This window comes from Porites lutea, chromosome 8 (assembly GCF_958299795.1).
Source record: "Porites lutea chromosome 8, jaPorLute2.1, whole genome shotgun sequence".
NCBI lineage: Eukaryota > Metazoa > Cnidaria > Anthozoa > Scleractinia > Poritidae > Porites > Porites lutea.
The window spans coordinates 21,412,414-21,433,694 of NC_133208.1; the positions used below are offsets into that span (position 1 = coordinate 21,412,414).

Genomic DNA, 21,281 nt, shown 5'->3' on the forward strand with positions numbered 1-21,281 from the left:
CCGTGGTATAAGCCGTCGCTGTTCCGTAGAAATGTAGCTCTTCCGTAGAACTTCAATGCTTCCGTAGAAATGGAACACTTCCGTAGAAAGTTCAAACGTGTGCGCGCGCATTAGCCTGGGTGGGCACTGGGCATTAGCGCCTGGGTGTAATTCTTTGCTCGCCATTTTGCGTGCGTTTTAAAACATGAAACACGATGGTTTTTTGTCAAGTTTGTGAGACGAAAGTGCAAGAGGGTGGAAATTACTGCCATAACTGTGGAGCCGGAGTGGAATCATTTCAGAATGGTAAATCTAAATATATATTTGCCCTTTTGGATCATTACTGTGAACGCAATTTTGACAGTAGTTTTCTGCTTTCTTTAGACCCCGAAAGGGAGATTATTGTGTGTGCCTATAATAAAATTTGAAAACATCGAAGCTCGTTCTGACATTGCGAATAGAGAATGTACAGAAACAAGAGTATCATCACTGATTTTACCTACCGTTAAACTCCATCCCACAGCTGTGGCAGAACTTTCCATTTTGAATCACTTTTGTTCCACAACCTTGGCAAAAAACCATGCTACCGATAACAACGAGAGCCACAACGAGAAGAAAGGAAGACATTGGAGAGAAAATGGCGGGAACGGCGGGAACAGCCAGGCGCTAATGCCCAGTGCCCACCCAGGCTAATGCGCGCGCACACGTTTGAACTTTCTACGGAAGTGTTCCATTTCTACGGAAGCATTGAAGTTCTACGGAAGAGCTACATTTCTACGGAACAGCGACGGCTTATACCACGGAAGAGCTAGATTTCTACGGAACAAGCTCGCGACTGTTTCCACAGAACAGCTATTTTTCTAAGGAACGATCGCAGATTTACAAGGAACGATTGCAGAATTCTAAGGAAAGATGTTCAATTCTAAAAATAACAGTTGTATTTTTACAGAACGACACTACATTTTCAAGTAGAAGCGTTGTCCCTTGTGGGCCACCGTATAATCATGTTAAGAGCGAATGTCTGTAAAAATCGAGCAAAATCGAAATTTCGCGGCCACAGTCAAAAAATCATTTTCGCTCATATCTTGTCCATAGATAGGCATAAGTAAGTAACTAAACGTGGTGTAGTTTGTTTTTCAAAAGGCCTCTTGGATTTGGAGAAAATCGACAAAATCAATTTTCGTGGTCGGCGACTTGAAAACAACCAAAATTTAAGGCAAAATAAGGCGGTCTCAAAACTTCCCTCGCACGCACGCAGGAAGAAAGCGGGGTAAAATATTTCCCCATAAATCAATTTATAAAGGGCTCTACTTCTCGTTTGGTGATGAATTCTTATCTCAACGATAATCTGGAAGATAAACAATGTTATTTTAGTTTGGGTTCTTTTTCGACTAAACGAAATTTAAATTTAGGCTGAAAGTTGCGTTTTATATTTTAGGCATGTGCTACACCTTGATTTTGCCTGAAACTCAAGTCATTTGTTATGTAAACATTGTGCTAAAACATATGTAAGAATTGGCCTGGGTAATTAAATTTGTACTTCACACGAACCTTCTGAAGTTGAATAAATTTTGCTTGAAATATGAGACTTTTCAAGAAAGTCGGTTGGTTGTTGCTCGACAAGTCACGATGGCTGGGCTCTCCAAACGAAACTTAACTCACAATCGCACTTGTATTAAAGACATTTGTACTAAAACGATAATTTTTGTTACCTCAAATGCGTTTTCCCGTTCTTGTCAACTGGCATTGCGCCTTGTTCCATGCTAATCAACCGAAGATCCAAAAACTCGAGGAAGCGTGGTGCGTGAAAATAACCTCAAACTGAACATGGCCTATCTTTTCCGCAGTCGAACTTTTACTTCCATTGCCATTTAAAAATTCTAGGTCTCACAAAAACTGCGATTTTGATAGTGAAACTTTCGGGCTGCCGATGCCTCTTTGGATATAAAAGTCTGGTCAAAAGTGTTGCGTGACAGTATTCACAGGCTTCCCAATCTAACCATTTGAGCGACGCCGTTTTTTTAATGTTCTTGCCAGAAGTAGCATATTATGCTACTAACAATCCAAATCATGCTTTTTTTTGTTTTTTTCCTAAGTTTTCTTAAAGTGTGCTTCCATACAATACTAAATAAGTCCAAAAACATCGTTTTTCACGTCAACTTTCCCCCGTTGCCTAGTATGTGCCTTTGATTCACTCTTCAGGCTTCAACGTCTAGCTATTTCACCGCGTTATTACCTATCGGGCGGCTGTCTTTCCTCAGACATATGCAAGTTCCCTTTTTTTGGATAACAGTTTTCGTAAACATTCTGCAATTTTCTTTCAGTATATATATTTTTTCTAATCTGAACATGGTTATTCGATCGTCAAACTCTTGTTTCAGTCTGTTTATATACAGAGGAACCCCGCCTTGCGACCACCCCGTTTATAGGACGACCTCTTGCCTCAGCTCACCTCCCATAGTCTTTCACCCAGACGTGAAAATCTCCGAGTCATTTTACTTTGAAGACCTCTTTAATGCGACCACCTCGGTATCACGACCAGGATTTTATGGCCCAACGCTCGTCGCATCAACGGGGTTCACTGTATTGAAATTAATAATAATAATAATAATAATAATAATAATAATAATAATAATAATAATAATAATAATAATTAATAATTAAAATTAATGTAAAGAATTAAAATTTAGGCCCCACTTATATGAAGAAAATTTGTCTCGAGGAGAAGGGTCACCCGCCTATCCGTGCTTCCCTTAATAGGGAGAGGGCATGATCTCAGGCTAAATATAAGCTTCCCTGGAAAAGGCAACGTTTCACACATTTCCTTACTGAAAACATGGCGAACCATTTAAATTACAAAAAGTTTGCTCGGCCAGAAGGGTGACCCACTTTGTCCAGTCACCCTTTTGTAATGGTAGGGTCAGCCTCCTAGCCGGGCCAACGTTTCTCCGTAGGCACTTTACGCGCTTTCCATTGAACAAAAATTCCTGTTTGAAATTTCGGAAAAACCACGTGCCCAGTGGAAGGTGCATTCCAGTTGCAAGACTTGCAAAGACCAAACCAAAGCCTCCGCGAGTTTGGTTATCGTGCTTGTAAGCAGGATACAGATCATTGGTCCTAGGGAAAATAATTTTGTCAAATGGAAGGAGACATTTCGGTCCGATTGCTAGATCAAATCCGATCCGTATCGGTAAAGGGCTCGCATAGCCAAGGCGAGACAATTAGAGCATGCGAGAAGGCCGGTTGGGTCAATGTTTTTTTTTCTCTCGGCTAGGAGGGTGACTCTCCTACACGAGACAGGTTTTCTCCATATAAAGGGAATTAAAACTTTCGGATACAAAACTTGTAATAGAGAAGGAATCAGAAAAAATTTCAAAATTCTCAAAAAAAATAATATTGAAGCACTTGTAATTTCGGTCGAAAAAACTACTCAAGTTGCCCTGTGGATGACCGAACAGTTGTTATAATTATATGGCGCCACACAGAACTTAGTGATTTAGATAGCCTAAATTAAAAGGGTTTTCAATGTTTTTAAGAGGAAACTGTCGTTGGGTGCCCCTGTCAACTATCGCCTAACGCTACCACTGCTTTCTTTACCGACATAGTTTTTTTTCAGTTTTACTCTCGGTCATTTGCCATTTTCTGAGTGTACGCTTTGGTACCGTTCTTGAGACTGAAACTTCTCGAAAGTCCCGATAATTAACGGGCCCCTAAAGCTGTTGTTGTTTACATGCAAGATAGAAATTTCAATAGTTTTGCATCGAACATGATAAAACTATCAGTTAATGAAAAAATGAAGTATTTTGCCAGCCAGGACCCGCGCTCCTCTTATTCCTTTTATTTCGGTTGGAATATTTGATTTCGGGCCCGAAAAGTTATAGGGACTTTGGACAAACGGGCCCCACCGACCTGTTTCTCGAAAGTCCCGATAATTAATGCCAATGATCCCTTTCGGCAACAGCAAGTCGTTGGTGAATTATGCTCACTTCTCGAAAGTCCCGATAATTAACGGGCCCGGTAAGTTGTCTCCGTTTACATTAAAGATCGAGGTTTTAATAGTTTTGCATCTAACATGATAAAACTATCAGTTAATGAAACAAAATGGAGTAGTTTGCTAGCCAGGAGCAGCGCTCTTATTCTTTATATTTCGATTTGAATATTTGATTTCGGGCCCGAAAAGTTACCGGGACTTTCGAGAAACGGGAAACCTGGTCCGTTGTCAAAGGCCGCAAGACGGAATTTACTGGAAAAGTAAACTTAATGCTTTTGCCTAAACAGTGTCATTTTAACGTGAATTTGAAGAAGTCAGGGCCTAACCCATTGGTAAACACGTTTGATTCCAGCTTTCTAACTTGCTGTATCTGCGGTATATCTTCTTGGTGTCAGATTTTAAAGCTTGTTTGAGTAGCCGAGCATGCTGTAAGGAGGAACTGAAATTGTCTGATATACTTTGACATATCTTTTGGTAAAGGAATGAGAGACGAACAGGTCAGCGTTCTAGACCCCAGGTTTCTTTCATTGTATATATTCGATACTAGAAACTGAAACTTATGCCTTAAGTCTTCACACTCAAGGAGAGGTTTGTAGACTTGAAAATAGCGCTACGTCATCTACCACTTCACAAGGCCGCCCTGCCTGGATAGCATTTCCCCAATAACTTTGCAATATTTTCTTAGTTGCGTTTGCTAATGTAAGTTTTTAATGCTGGTTAGCCTGTGCAAGCATTTGAAAAGGGGAGACAGGGTTTAGAGCGAATTGCTTACCTAACATCCTTGACCAAGAGTTACAGCGTAACCCTTTCGATGGATTCTTCTATCCCCTCAACGGTCTTACCATCGGAGTCCTACTAGGTAGTGCCCAACTAAGATTCAGAGCTACCCTTCCCCAAAATATACATACGAAATAACGTGATTTTTTTATTGTGATTCTTCACTCAAAACAAAAAACGATTCCGAGATCATTTATCCAGGTTGTTCAAAGTTTAAAACCTACGAAGTGTTCGTGTGTACTGGCAGGGTGTATGATTTTGATGTTTTCCAGATTCCTTAATAGTCATTGCTTTTATCACACGCGCAGGTGTCCGAAAAACTGACCACCACTTTACACTTTTAAATCAAGTACTGTTGGCAGCCAGACTATGCAACCCTTCAGTTGTTGTATAATTGAACAAATAACTTTGGAAACATCAAAGAAATGTATAAACAATTTTGTTGGCTGTTCGAAGGATGGTTTTCGTTGTCACGCAACACCACTCCTTGTCTTCTCACACTTCCGTCCCTGTACGTTGTAACTGATTCTATTAAATGGTAAGAACATCTTTCAAATCGCCGAAAATGTCTTAAAAACATATTTTTCTTGTGAAATATTTTGTTCAACCACCTTAAGAATTTAGATCATAACGCTCATTCGGTTTGAGTTACATTTTAATAACCTGGCCCATCTTCAATGACCTCTCGTTAGAGGTCAAATTACAAAATGCCTTAGCGCCAGCAGAATTTTGGAGCTCGAGAGTAGAAAAAGTAAAGCAAGTGTCCCAAACTATAGAGGTAAGACAATTTCTATTGCATGTTGGCAAATTAACTATCTTACTATAGAGGTACATCAGGTTTCTTCTCAAGAAGTGCCAATGATCCCTTTCGGCAACAGCAAGCCGTTGGTGAATTATGCAAATGCATCATATTTTTTGTTCAAGTTCAGAAGGTTCGTTTGAAGCGCAAATTAAATTACCCAAGCCAGTTCTTACATATGTTTTAGTACAATGTTTAACTAACTTATAGCTTGAGTTTCAGGAAAAACCAAGGTGTAGCACATGCCTAAAAATTAAATCGCGACTTAAGGTCTAAATTTAAACTTCGTAGAGTTGAAAAAGAACCAAAACTAAAATAAAATTGTTTACCTTCCACATTATCGTTAAGATAAGAATTCACCGCCATACTAGGGCTAAAACGCTTTATAAATTGATTTATCGGGGAATGTTTTACCACGCTCTCTTCCTTTTTGCGTGCGAGTGAAGTTTTGAGACCGCCTCATTTTGCCTCAAATTTTGGTTGTTTTCAAGTCGCCGACCACGAAAATTGATTTTGTCGATTTTCTCCAAATCCAAGCGGCCTTTTGAAAAACAAACTACACCACGTTTAGTTAGTTACTAATGAGTATGTATGGACAAGATATGAGCGAAATTTAATTTTTGACCGTGGCCGCCGGTTGCTCGATTTTTACAGACATTCGCTCTTAATATCATTCGGTCTGCCATACAGGCATCCCTCAAAGGGCGGGTTGGGGGGGGGGGGGGGGGTGGTGCGAGGGTTTCAAATGACTGGTACATAATTTTCGCGGGATGGCGAGTAAACCAAGTTGGTTTCGAGGGATTCCATCCTCAAAGGTCGAGAAGTTATTTCCGGTTTTAATATTTCTAATGTTTACTCGTTGATATTTAGTCTGGTTTTTTATCTGGGTGAGGGAAATTAAAATCCAAAAAGTAAGCTTAGCCTTACCATTCTTTCCGGCTTCCGGTGTCACTGGCACTGGCTTAACAGCTTATACGAACCAATCAAAATACAGACAAATCGAAGGACTGTTTTTGCATAATTTGTTCACGCGATCCATAAACAGTTCGCAAATGGCGGCAGCCGCATACCTGACTATTTTTGAAGCCTGACAAGGTTTCTCGAGGTAGATATTTAAGATTTCCCTTGCACCAGTCAGAGAAATGCCCGAAAAAGAAGTTCTGCTTCCCTTGGAACTGTGGCGGGTTATTTTAAACCATCTTTCAGTGCGAGATCTATGTCGCTGTTCCCAAGTTTGCCAAGAATGGAGGGAGTTAGTGAAAAGCTTAGATTCTACCCGTTGGAAAGAGCTTTTTTTGGCTTCAAAACGGTGGAAACATCCGAACTGGCCTAACTACACACAGAAAGAACCGTCCTCTTGGAAAGACACATACAAAGTCCATCATTTGGCTTCGAAACAGTGGGTCAACCGCAGTGTCGAGGTTCGATGTGCACCTTGCTTGTATTTGTTCAGGCGAAGATTAGATCGCCGACGTATCTTCCGTGTTGGAGCGGGCAGAGAATTCCAGACTATTAAAAGTGCAATTGCTTCGGCTTCTCCTTTCGATTGCATTCTACTTCAGCCTGGTGTTTATGATGAGCAGCATGTTTTGAGTTTGAAATTCCCAATCGAAATCTGTGGTGAAGGAGAACTTGGCGATGTCCTTGTTCAAATAGCCATCGAACAGCAAGCTTCGACCACACGAATTCAAAACATTATTCTTCAACCTGGCCCGCAAAGATCTCAAACTACACTCCCTGTCATTTTAAAGGTAGGGTGAAAAATACAGATTTGTAGTTAAAAACCCAAGGCGTTAGGGAAATTAGTTTTATTAGCAGGCTCTCTTATGTGGTCGCTAAAGATCTGCGCTATGTACTTCATGCGACATTTCATAGTAAACAGACCTCCTATTCTTAGTTTATGAACTAACTTTTTATCATAATTCTGGTCAAGACTTTCATATTATTATTTAATTCACCGAGAGATATTTTATATTAAATTTCTCGAACCAGGTCTGTTATTATGTATTTCTTAGGTAACATTTACACAATTTATATTGATCAATATATTTTAAGTTTATAGTGAAATTTACCTCTCGGACATTTGTGGCTTCAAATGTATCACTTTTTGCAGGATATTCTCTCCGCCCTATTAAAGTTAAATTATTCTTTTAACCTGAAGTCATATTTTTATAGCTGTGTTAAAGTACACTGACAACTTTTTTTTTAGTTTTTTACACTTATATTTCCATAATTTTCACAAATTGGTTCATGGCCGTAAGAGCTTCTGAATTTGAAAATTGTGGTAAAAAGTTGACTAAACTTAGCTTGTTAGTTCTCTTTTTTATCACATCTTATTTGTAAATTTGAATTAATTTCCTCTCTAAAAAATCTTTTCCTCCTCTGTTTGTGTATACTGGTACCATGTACTATTTAAGCTAGCAAAAACCAGCCGCTAGATACAAAAAATAAGAAGTTGGTTTGGCTAGCATATTTGTGAAATATTGTATGTATGGTGCGTGGCTCTTTTTCTTCCTTTTTTGTGCTTATACAGGCCAGGTGGAAACATCAAACTTTGCTCAACAATTGGCACATGCAAAGGTTTGACATATGAATCAATTACATGTATAAATGTACAAATCTAAGGATCAACAGATTTGTATTTGGATTGATCCACTGTTGTATTTGACTGAGCTCGTTGAATAGAGTGAAAAAGATTTACTTCAACTCATACATCGAACTTCCCAGGTGCTAAACACAATGCATAAATTATTTGTGGTTGCAGCTACATAGCTTTTGCTAGGGTAGACAAAAATCAGAAAAGGGTGATGACGTTGTCATCACATGACAGTGTTCTCATGTTAGGTTTTTGTGGCTACTGCCTCCCTTCAGCTTAAGGGAGAGTAGCCACTATGTTGTGGCATTGTGAGTTAATCTGTAAGTCAGTAAGTTCATAAACTTGCACAGGATCGGAAGTCCATCATCTTGGTCTGATTGAAAGTGTGGCCACGCATTAAAAAAGCGGTTTAAAAAATGCTTTTGGCAATGCATTTCGATGGCAGAAGTATTTTGCAGACAAAATGGAAGGGGTTTGGACCAACAGCTATAAAGTAAGAGGAAAAATCATTGTATAAAAACATTTGTGATGCGTCTGTGTTGTGCTTCTGCCCCACAGTTCTTTGATTGTACCTGTATGACCACCACGGGGTTCAAGCCCTAGCTAGGCTAGCGGTGAATTTTTTCTTTTTTATTCGCTCTCTTTTTTCTTGGCTTTTTGTTTTTCTTTTAATTCCTCATTTAATTTTCTACAGAGCACAGTTAGGGGTCTTACCAAATTTAAGACACAAGGTAGACTTTCAGGTTTACAATGATTAACTTCCACTCGTGGACTGGATCATCCAGACGTTGAACTTGACGAGAAGATGAGCATTTTCTCTTCCACTCCCCAAGATCATGGGGGATGTACAAATTCCAGCTGGCTGGAAAGTGGTCTGAAAGTGAGAAAATGTCATGCTATGCCACTCTTGAGAACCTGTATGAGCCAAAAATGGACATGATTTTGACCATTAGCTTCAAAATAGCAGTGGAAACATGTCTTGTATCCTACTTCGCTGATGAGTTGTATCAGCTTTGTATGGTATATGTTTTTCATTGCCATGAAATGCGTTTACGTTGTTTTTTCACTGAGCAAAACTCTTGAGAGAATTTTAAAATGCCTGGTGAATTTTTGAAAAATTCTATTTACAACATTGTGGACAGCCAAGTCAAGATATTTTCTTGTGTTTTAATTCTTGTTGCAAATGAGAAAATCATAGAAAGAAAAGTAGGCTATGGATATTTTCTAATTTCTCAGCACTTCATTTTGCAGCTGTTAATTTTTTTCCAAACAATGATGTATTGCATATTATGACATCATTTAAAACACTTTTTCCTGCATGGCCATTATATTACATAAAATTATGTGATAAATTTTCCATCTACTGAACAAGAATAAAAAAGATAATATTATTATTTTGATAGTGAGATAAACTTTTAAGAACCAAAATAGCAAGAATTTTTTCTGCCAGCTAATGAAAACCTTGTCCTATGGCAATTAAATACTATTTTTTGGCATTTTTTGTACTTATAATAAAGCCACTTATGAAAGACAACAGCCTCTCTCTACTGAATACATTACACAGTGCAACGAATGTTCTGTTTTGAATATGTCATAGTTGTGTTAATGGCACTGCAGGTTTATCTCCAGTGCAATATCTTTTTCCACTACATTTTTAATGACAGACTGTTGAGTTAAAAACTTCTTTTGATTGTCATTTAACATGTAATTTTAAAGATCATAGAGTCTAGCAAGCCGTGTACATACACTGTTTTTGACCACATTCACAAATCAGAAAATTTTTCTCTTAGTCTATATAAATTAGAGTCATAATACATGTAGGTGACTGTGCCATTGACATAATCATGCATAATGTTTTTAACAGTATAGTAGTTGTGAAAACATTAATCATATCTTACAAACATAACTTCAGTTATATGTTAGATATTCAGAGTTTTCCGAGGAGAGCAACAGGGCAGCTGCTTGCTGCTTGCCCACTGACTCAATATTACACCTTTTATGTTACAGGAAGTTTTGCCTTGTGTTAATTACCATATTGAAGAAAAAAAATATACAAAATTATGTAGTTTCAGGTGAAGGAAAGAGGGGGGTATTATTTCAAAATGAATGAAATAAAGGCAATGTACACAAAGATTTGAAACTTTGAAGATTTGAAACAATGGGGACAAAAAAAATGCAAAATTCAAAAAGCAAACATTATTCGGGTATTCTTTAAATTATTTTATTAATGGGGACAAAAAAAATGCGAAATTCAAAAAGCAAACATTATTCGGGTATTCTTTAAATTATTTTATTATATGGCTTCAATAGAATACACGTTCTGATTGGCTGTTTTCTTGTGATGACTGGGCATTACAAGCTAGGTATCCAAGGCATTACAATCTGTATTTAACTTGATAGTGGTCATCTTTATGGACATCCATGTTATGGTCAATTGACAGCTGTCAAAAATGGTATCTGCTGATCATGACCAGTGTCAGCTGACTGTATCGCGGGTTCAAGTGTACAACTCATTGAGTTGACGTGTTTTTAAAAGTTTTCCGCTGACCAGTTGTTGGTTTTAATTGATCGCAGGCTCAGGTCCATGATGAAAAGGCCATATAATAAATAACTTATTAACATTGTCTATCGCTCGGTCAATACATCCAGGCCTTGGTCTGAGATTTCCCTGTAATGACCAATCGGATTAGGTTAACAAGTAGTATATATAGAGGATATTACATGGCTGCGCCGGGATACGAATTTTATCTTCGAGTTCGCGCACGAGTGAGAGATACTTTCAGCATGAGAAGATAAAATTTGTATCCCCAAGCGGCCATGTAATGTTCTGTTTATTTTATAGATAATGACGAAATTCCTACATAAAACACAACTTTTTTTAAATTAATTTTCGAAACAGCAAAATAGTGCAATTTATTAAAGTGGTCACCTATCGCAAAATGCCTGTCACAAAAAGTGTTATGAAACTCGGATATAAAGTTATAAAGGAGAAATAAAGACAGTAATACTTATATTTTCTGTTCAAAAAAGTCAAAAGTCATGTTAGTAACCATGGCGACACCAATAACCTCACATGTGAAAGATAAAAATAGTATCTTCACTGCGTGCGATGAAGATATGATTTTTTAGAAAAAGGAAAAATCCTGGTATTTCATTAGTATCTATATAATAAAGGGGATTAAACGAAGAAATCTTAAGTAATTTATACCAATTCGATGGTTCTTAACAGTTTCATCTCCGATACTGGCGGATCAATAGTGAGCAAAAATGTACTCCTCTTCCCTGGGTGTCAAGAATGTCTGGAGTGTATTGAGTATTTGAGGTTAAAAAATAATGGAAATTAAGGTTAATGATACAGAAATTATTTTACTTACCCCAGCGGATAGGAGGGCTCTCCCTTATTTGGCCTAAGCAGGTATATGTTGTTAAACAGGGTGTGTTTTTCAGGGTATTGAGTTGAAAACAGGGTATAAAATTTCATTACATATGTGGCAACTTGAACAGGGTGTCTTTTTGGTTTGGAAGCCTTCTGAAGGAATTTGAAGGCCTGGCAATAAGCATTCTACATTTGTGGTATTTATTCCGTGATGTTGGTTTAAAAAATTGCTCAATTCGGTATGTATAAAGGAAATGAACCAGGGTCATTATGAGCTGTTAAACAACACCTCAGAGACAAATTTGGAGAACACAGATGCTCCATAGAAAAAGCCTTAAATCAACATCACTTTAGCCATCCTTCTGCCGTTTCAGACCACTACTCTCTTCCAGATCATTCCATCAAGGACACAGAACTCATTCAGTTTCCATAAGGCCCGTTAAGGACTTATAATAATTTCTAAAGACAAAACACTTGATTATGAGGTTTCTTGTTTCACTACCTAATTACTTCCCTTGAGTACCTGCCCCTCTCCTGCCCCCCACCCCTTTTAGGGTACATGTAAATATACCATTTTTTCAAACTTGTTTCAATTTTAATTTAGGTTGGTACTGGACATGTTCAAGTTGACAACTGTGTTCTTGAGCAGGGCCAAGTACAGGTATCATCTCCTGGCAGTATTGTTGTCCGCTACTGCACCTTTAATAATGCCTTTATCACTCTACGATCAGTTGGCTTTAGTAGGATTGAAAACTGCCTATTCAGCACAGACGAAACGTCAGCAGTTGTCATAGAGGGTCTTCCACCAATCACTAGACAAAGACCCATATCCAGACCAATCGAGGACTGGATGACATCAAATGGTATTGACTCGCTGGGTTTAGAAGACTTATATGACCTGTCAGTTGTTGATGGCGATCAAGGAATGAAGAATGGAGCCAAGTTAATGTCGGGGAAAGCCATTGAACCACAAAATGAGAAATGTTTAATGCCACCTGCTAAACTTCCTGACGAGCCAATGAAAGGACACAGTGGTAGTCAGGTGACTGTTTTAACAAACGATCTCAGTCAAACTAAGACTTCACTTGGTGTTGCATGTCACACGCGGAGATACTATCTTGATGCACAGTGTCGCGAGGTTGTGAGGTCTATCCATGGTTGTATTGTAAGAAAAAATCGCTTTTGTATAGGAAAGGGGGCCGTGCTTGTCAGAAGACGAGGACATGCATGGATTGAAGGAAATGAAGTTGGCCGTTTATCACACGGTATTAGGTGTCTCACAGGTGCAAAAGTTGTGATACTTAACAACAGAATACACGACTGTGAAACTTCGGGGATTTTTTTCAGAGAACGATCTACTGGTCTGGTTGCAGGAAATCACATTTATTCCAACAAAGAAGCTGGTACGGACATTCGTAGTGGTTCAGACCCAATCTTACAACACAATCACATTCACAGTGGAAAACGTTCTGGAGTGGTTATTTTAGACCGTGGTAAAGGGATTATTAGAGACAATGACATTTATGATAATAAAGAGGCAGGAGTCTACATTCTCTATCGTGGAAATCCCATTGTCAAGTGAGTTACAAATCTTTTCAATTTTGCAAAACATCACTAGCTGCAGGTTAATGATGAAGTTTCATTTTAGCATAGGGACGTGTTATCTTAATAATAGGGAGCTTAAGATCGGGCGACAGCGACGGCAACGAAAACAGCAAAAAAGCAATAGGTTTAGATTAGCAAAACCACAACTTTGCACGTGCATCACGCTTTTTTGTACATTTCTTTGCCGTGGTTGCATGACTACAACGTGAAAATGCCCAATTTCACGTTTTGCTGGCGGACGGGAACACAAGACAACGACTTTCTTTTTCTTTTCCTGACCTTTGATACACTCCTTTAGAATCAACTCCAAAAAAATTTACCAGCATTTGACGAATTAAACGAGATAGAATAAGCGTCATAAAGTTTAAAGCAGCAAGCATTCACTTTTTAAGTGATGTTTTCGTAGCTGTCCCCGTCGTCGGATCTTAAGCTCCATAGTAATGGTAATAGGACTGAGTGGAGTCCTATTCGGTCTGTAATCATACGAGATATTAACAAAATCGGACGACTGCGTAGCGGGAGTCCGATTTGTTTAATAGTCACGAGTATGATTGCAGACAGAATTGGATGAAATGAAGTTCTGTTACCAATTAATCATAACTACAACACAATTTGTGATGTTTTAGCGCCCTTGAAAATAAAAAGCACAAGAATTTTCAAGAGTTTTCTTGCTAGCAGTGAAAAAAGAGCCATTTTAGTGCAGATGGCGCGTCCTGTCCAATATTACATAGGCATGATGCGTACTGTGCGATTACACTTTCCCGTTAGTGCTGAAATCAGGACAGTTGATAGCCAATCAAATTTGAGAATTTTGTTATAGTTATGATTAAACCTGTAAATGTACCTTAAACATGCCCAATACATTTCATTGCAGACACAACAGAATCTGGTCAGGACGAGCAGCTGGTGTTGCTGTGACAGAGGAAGGAAAGGGCCACATTCTCTACAATGACATTTATGGAATGGAGTGGGGTGGCGTAGACATCCGCAATGGTGGTAACCCTGTGGTGTCTAATAACTGGATCAGGGATGGACATGCTGACGGAATTGTCATTGGAGAGGGTGGCAAGGGAGTCATCATGGATAATGACATAAGAGGTATTTAATTCTCAGTGTTGTTGGAGGAAAAGCCGATACTCTTACCCGGGTTTTGAATTAATTTCCTCATGACATCTCGCTACCATGAGGCAGACTCGCCACCAACGAATAACTCTGAAATAATTGACACAGTTTAATACCTAGGATTACTTACCTAAGATTAATTTTAATATTTTTTACTTCTTCGTGAAGCTTCTGCGAATTTAAAGTCGACCAAAATACAAATCTGTCGATCCTAACTGACGATCCTTGCGTTGAACGTCTTACGCTCTCGATAATGCAAATACTAATAATACATGTGTAGGTTTCGTGAATGAAAACTTTGACATATGATAGATTAAAAAACTGGCAGAAACGTTTTACAACCACTAGTCCTTTCTTTGCGATATGAAAATAAGGCAACAGTTAAGAAATTTCCGTTCATGACGGTTCAAAACCATGCTAAGCCAAGTTCTATTTTTGGTGGCGAGGTGACCAGGAACCGGTGAACCGATTTTTCTTTTTTCGGAGGAAAAAAAAAACAGTTTTTGTGTTACACTTCTGTGCTGTAGGTCTTTTGGGAATTTGGCTGTTGTTCAAGATTGCCTCTGCCTGCTTCTATTACACCTGAATACCTTGCTCTCTCTCACCGCTAGTAAAAATAAGGGCTCATCCTGTCCCACCGGGATTTGAGTTCCTCACCTCACAGACACTGCCTGTGTTTTAGCACTGACGGTAATGAAACTACTATAAAGCCCGGTTTCCGGATATGATTGCTCCAATCACAAATTTCGTCAAGCGTAGTAATCATATGGAAACCAGCCTTAAATGAAACTTCGGAAATTCGGACTTTGATTTATTTTTGTGGTCCACATTGAGTCGTATGCTTGCACTTCTTTCGCTGTCAGTCCAAGCCCTACATGTGTGCATTCTGTGGAAAATAATAGCATAACGGGTATATATGCGATTGCTACGATTATTAAAGGAACCAGGGCTTTGTTAATGAATCTGATTCATGTTTTTTTTTAAGATTCTGCTAATGCTTGTTCTTGTAATAATATTTTAGAATTGAGGCTGAAAACGAGTACGAGATTTAACTTAAAGTTTTTGCGCGTGTTCTCAAACAAAAAGACACCCGGGAAACCTCCATTTTCCTTTTTTTCACCGAAAAAGCTAGTACGGTTATTTATACTGAGGGAGGTTAAGCCCTCTCCCGATAGCAAAATGATAAAACTTCTTACATTTCATAACTTGTTTTTGCCACTACGACATTCTCCCTAAAACCCGTTGTAGAATGACGACGGCGATCACGTTTTCCCGCCAAAGACGCTGGTTCACGCGCGTGCACTACTTAGTATTGGGAAAATCTCGTACTCTTAGTCGTCCTCGTCCTCGTCCTCGAATCTAAACAGGGGCACCCAACGAGGATATAGTTCAAAACCACTTAACATAGCATTGTTGAACGTATTTTAGTATTCAAACGGTAGATGTAGGCATATTTTTATCGCCTAAAAACTTTTCATCTGTTCGGATTTCCTAGCTGAAAATCTAGTGATCCGAAAATTATAGGGATAGAAACTTACCTTCTCGAAAATTTCAGCCAGGAAAAGGCTCCCGAAAATTCTAGGTGGCCTTTTTTAGGGTCAAAATCTGTTAAAAACGGGTGATTATACCATTGTGTAGGTGTTCGTAAATCCTAGGCGAGGCAGGCAAGCAAGAAATTTTACAACAAATGCTCCGAAAATTCTAGATCTCAAATCGTCTTCCGAACAGATATTTTCCCGAAAATTGCCGTTGGGTGCCCCTGTCTAAAGCTCTCTATTGTCATCCAGGAAACAGTGGTTGTGGAGTGTGGATCCTCACTGTCTCCAAGCCACTCATCTACGGAAATCGAATCGCGGACTGTGGAGACAGCGGAGTGGCTCTTGTTAGTAACAGTGACCTGCATCATGATAATCAACAGCTTAGCTCACAATTTTCGCAGTCAGAGCAAGAGGTAAGTCGAGCAATGTCGTGTCTTAACCCTTTCACTGCCAAATTTGGCCAAAGGCAAATTTCGACCAATTTTCGTTTTCAAAAATTTTGACAAACAAATAGCATCATGTGAAAGTACAGGAAGAGAGCTTTCATTTGAATGGTCATATCATAGGATTTCGTGCTCAGACTCATAAGTTAGAGTCGCCTTACAAAACTCCATCAAGTACTCTGGCAGTGAAGGGGTTAATACAGCATGTGTCAATCTCGTACCCGGGGTTCTCTCCTACCCTTCCCTACGGAGCGAGAGAGAACCTGGGAACGAGGTTGTACATGTATATGGCTGAATCCGCGAGCGGGCAAGGTGAAGCGAATCCTTTGTTCTGATAAGCTATCGGAGCGGGCAAGATCGGCCCATCTTGCTGGTCCATCCTGCGTTGCTCCTGCGAGAAAAATTTCCTTTTTTTGGCTATTTCGTAAGTTCATTATTGACCAGGTTTGTTTCATCAAGATGGCTGAATGTTGGCCTGTTCTTTTTTTTACGTTTTTTGTCGAGTGATTTTACTGGGAAAATTTTGGTGTTTTGAATAGGTGGTCGCTCATGGAGGTTAATTCGACCTTATTTGATGTTATTTGGTGTACTCATCACTTATGTCCAAACTACCGTTAGCTACGGAACTGTGTACAGTCCTAGCCTGAGTATCAGGCGTTTCTCCTCTCCCCTAGCCCCTTAGGAAGGCCTGATACTCAGGCTAGTACAGTCCCCATCCCCTCCCCTCCCCTCCCGAGGGAAGGGGATGGCTGCACGGCTACCATGAAATCTTTCTTTATGATTCAATTGTTTTACCCCCATTTAGGAACAGCAAATGCAACCGTTATTCTTTGATGAAGATTTGTCTTCCGCTTCCAACTTTGACGACCACGAGCAGTCAATTGATTTGAACGGTAAGAGAACATAGTTTCTCTCCTAAGTTACAATTAGACTGTTTCAGGAGGAGCCCCTTATTTTCCTCGGGGATGATAGGGCGTGCAAAATACACGAGTGCGCGTGCAAGCCCCCCATGAGGAAGGTTTATTCTCTCTTCCCTCTTTCCCTCCGCTTGTCAGCTTTCTCGTGGGTGAAATTTTTCGCGCGCACTCACGAGTTTCAATCGCTCTGTTATCTAAGAGGAAAATAAAAGACTGCTCGTAGTGCAGTATTTTTCGGTAAGGCCCAGCAAAATTATTAATCTGGCCAATCCCAACACAGCTAAAAGTCAAATAAGTCAGTTAGTTCTTTAAGCGGATTGTAGTTAGCGCCAGTCGCGGGAAAACGTCTGATTTGTTTTGCCTTCCACTTCTGATTGGCTTGAAAATTGTCTCGAGATTTTTCAGTCAATCGCGAAGCGCGGATGCTAGACAATTGAAAACCAGGGCGGCCCAACCTATATCCGCCCTGTTGAAAATCCGTCTAAAAGTCGCTGTGCAAGGCATCATCAGGGAAGTGTTTTGTTCACACTTAGGCTTTTCTTTTCTCGGGAAGACACTACAAATAAATAAAAGGAGTAGATTGTATTGTGCTTTTTTCTTTTCATGTTTAACAGGCCCTCGACCAGACAAGAACTTTGCTTGTGTAGACAACAACACAATTTTCGACAATGCAGGTCACGGTATCTATTTTTCCGGCAGCGAGGGGCTGCTTATCAGAGGCAATAACGTGCACAACAATGAAGGCTGCGGTATTAAAATCGCTAAGCCAGCGGAAATCACCATTGAGGACAACAGTGTCTGCAGAAACAACAGCTCCGGCGTAAGCATTGAAATAGCCTGCAGTGCCAATGTCAGCGGAAACGGTATCTATGGAAATCGAAAGCACGGAATTGTCGTGTCTGGAAAGGGCTTGATCAAGGAAAATGACGTTTTTTGCAACGCTTTAAGTGGGGTTGAACTAAGAGGTCCTGGAGATCCTTACATCACTAGAAATCGCATACAATCCACCGACCACTACGGCGTAAATATTCTCGAAAACGCGCGTGGATATGTGGATAGTAATGACATTTACCAGTGCAGCGCGGCAGGTCTATATCAACACCCCGACAGCACAGTATTGGTGATAAACAATCGCACCATTCCAGTCAATACCAAAAATGGTCGTCAAGTGCGCATCGTCAACGAAGGTACTAACGACTGCAGGCACGACCCGGTGGGACTGGATCTAGACTCGCCTCCGCGTCCACTACTTCCTGATAAGAACAGTAAATTTCCGAGGCCGGCAATGTCCCGGATTTCGATGTCATCGTCAGGGAATGGACACTTAGTGGCGGGAATGGCGTCATGTAATGGACGAAGTCGTTTCTGCGTGGTTTCTTGATTAACACTAAGCTGGTCGGATATTCCGGCTACATTAACCATCACATTCCGTCGTGAGCCCAACTAATAATAGGTATCTTGTCAGCGTCTTAGACTTTTAGTTTGAAATTAGATTTCGCTATTTTCACAATCGTCCGCATAATCCAATATGGTAGTTGAACTCCCGCGAGGTACTCGTTTTCAATACAAGGCTGAAGTCGAGGTTCTCGACTCCAGACCTGTTCTCCATTGTGCATGACTGAGCCATAACACCCAAGGCTCTGGTGACGAGTATGAGTCAACACACGTTAGTCACTAAAGCATGCTCAATTGAACAGGAATATGTTTACTGCAAGCGTGCGTTTTCCCATAAAACGATTTAATGTCACGTTTCACGTCGGCTGTTGTTTGCAGAAAACAGTCTTTATCTATTGCTTTACTTTTATAAGCTATTTTAGATGTCGGTAAACATAAACACAACGCATAAACACAAAATTGCTTTCTACCCAGGTACCAAAAATTTTCGGAAATGTCGTTCGGTAATTTTCGTTTTCTTTTTCCATTTACCTGTCGTTTTTGCCGAGGAGAAACAGGCGCGGCTGTGAAGACCTGAAGGCCTGAAACTTGTTAGTCTTCCTCCCAGCCTCGTCCGCCGGCCAGTTCGTGCCAACCGAGTGACATTTTTCCGAAAAGCTTGACACATGACGTCCGTCCGAAATCGCCGAGGACGACTGGGAACGAGGCTGTCTTTAGTCTTCCGGCATGTTTCCGGCATGCGTTCTTTGTTTCGTCACCAAACGCTGCTTTCTGTTCGATGGTGTTTCTTTTAATGATCATGTTCTCTAAAGAACATACACACTAGATGCTTATTGCATTTGGATACTTAATGAGAAAAATATGTGTTCAGAGATTAAACTAAACATTTTTATCCCAGTGTAAAACACATTAAAAGTCTCCAATTTGTTAGGTAAAAAATATATAAATTTTGATATCAAAATTTACCAAACGTCGCCATTAACAAAAAAATCTGCAATTGCGCGAAAACAAACAAACAAACAAACAAAATAGTTAATAAGTAAATTTATTTTACACAATAGTTATTTATGTTTTTTGCTTATTTTGCTTATTGTACGGGTCAAGGGTTGCCACTTAATGCACCTTCCTGAATCCGCCTTTAATTTCCGGTTTTTCGATGCATTTATAGTTTGTATTTTTTTTGTTTTTGATTTGTTTTTGTTTTTTTTTTGGTCGTATATGTATGTCGTACTTTATACCTTTTCCGTCTTTCCCTCGCCCCCAGGCTGTCCTCTACTCGTCCCCGGAGCGGGATATGACAAGTAGGAGAGAACCCTGGGAACGAGGTTGCCTTTCCGGCATTCCGTTCAGTGAGCACACAATAAAACGAGGTCGAGGCTTGAGTGGAGAATTCCATACAAATCGCTGATTTTGTCTCATCAAGCCTCAGGCCATTTTGTCTCTTCTTGATCGTGAAGGAGAAAGATAGGCTCTTCCTGAACCGCGTCAAGGCTTTGAAATCACCTCAGGCCGAATTTCTAAACTAGTCAATCTTGTTTTCTCTCGTCAAAACTAGTTTTTCGATCGCGAGCGTCCGTTTATTCGGATAAACCGATGGTCATAACTGACCCCGCTGAACCAAGCGCACAGCTATTAGGTCTGGGTTCGAAACAGTATTCTAACAACATGCAACTCATGTTCAACGAAGATTTTTACTCGATCAGTCATGCAGATTATTTTCAAGTGCGCAAAATCGAGCATGCAAGTGAAAGAAAGGCTCTGCTAGTATCGTGGAACCTTTCACGGAAATGATGGAAGGGCCTATTTTTTATCGTATTGTGAACATGGCAACAGAAAACAGGCAAAAACGTGCTACTATTTCATACATAAAAGTGTGAGTAACTAGCCACTCGATAAAAAATAGAATGTTGAAGAGAGTTTGTTTATTGGTACTAAAATGTATGTATAGAAGATTAAAAAGCAGTAATAAGTGTTACTTAGGAATTCAGCTTTCACAACCAGATGATTAATTTGAACGTAAATTATACCTGTATCTAAGCTAATTTAACCCAAACTTTGGTCGTTTGTCTCGACTTTAACACCACAAATTGGATTAATTGTGTGGAATGAAATTTGATTAAATCGTATACTTGAAGAGTAAACGGCTTGTTTTCAGTTTCTTTATACCAGCCCTACTTCTTCCCAGGGGTCTCTTCTTGCTCGCAGATAGTGCGCGTTACGCCTTAAGGTAGGGTAGAACGGGCCACGAAAACGTGTTTTGCAACATTGCTGTAAAATAAGTTGAAAAGCAATGTTGCGCGTTTTACCAACCACGTTCGATCAGGTTGTTGCAGGTCGCGAAAAGTTGTTGCAGAAAGTAGAGAGTAGTTCTACTTTTGCAACAGCATCGGCACGTGTTGCGCGTTTTACCGGCCCAAGGCAAACCTGTTTTGCAGCAAGTGACGAAACTCCCGTGTAGGGCGTGTCTCCCGCGTTATTTTATCCAATCAGAAGTCAGTATACACACAACTTGCAGCAACGTTAATTTTTTGGCAAGACAGGTTTGAACATGTGTGGTAAAACGCGTAACATCGCCTTTCAACTCGTTTGCAGCAATGTTGCAAAACAAGTTGCACTTTTCTTGCCCGTTTTACCCGCAGCTTTACGAAGACTGCACGGCTCCCAGTGAACGGCGCCTCGATCGCGAGTTACACCCTTCCCATGACGCCTTGCGCCTTGACGCCTGGGGACAAGGCAGAACTAC

At 39.9% G+C, this 21,281-nt stretch overlaps 1 protein-coding gene across 1 annotated transcript; it reads left to right on the forward strand.

Annotated features, from left to right (window-relative positions):
- The first annotated feature begins 6,580 nt into the window (after positions 1-6,580).
- Positions 6,581-20,679, forward strand: LOC140945794 (uncharacterized). Its single transcript, XM_073394844.1, has 6 exons — positions 6,581-7,297; positions 12,123-13,096; positions 13,998-14,221; positions 16,033-16,196; positions 17,032-17,119; positions 17,758-20,679. Exons 1-6 carry the CDS (start codon positions 6,689-6,691, stop codon positions 18,522-18,524), a joined length of 2,826 nt encoding a protein of 941 aa, XP_073250945.1. The 5' UTR covers positions 6,581-6,688; the 3' UTR covers positions 18,525-20,679.
- Positions 20,680-21,281: the final 602 nt, after the last annotated feature.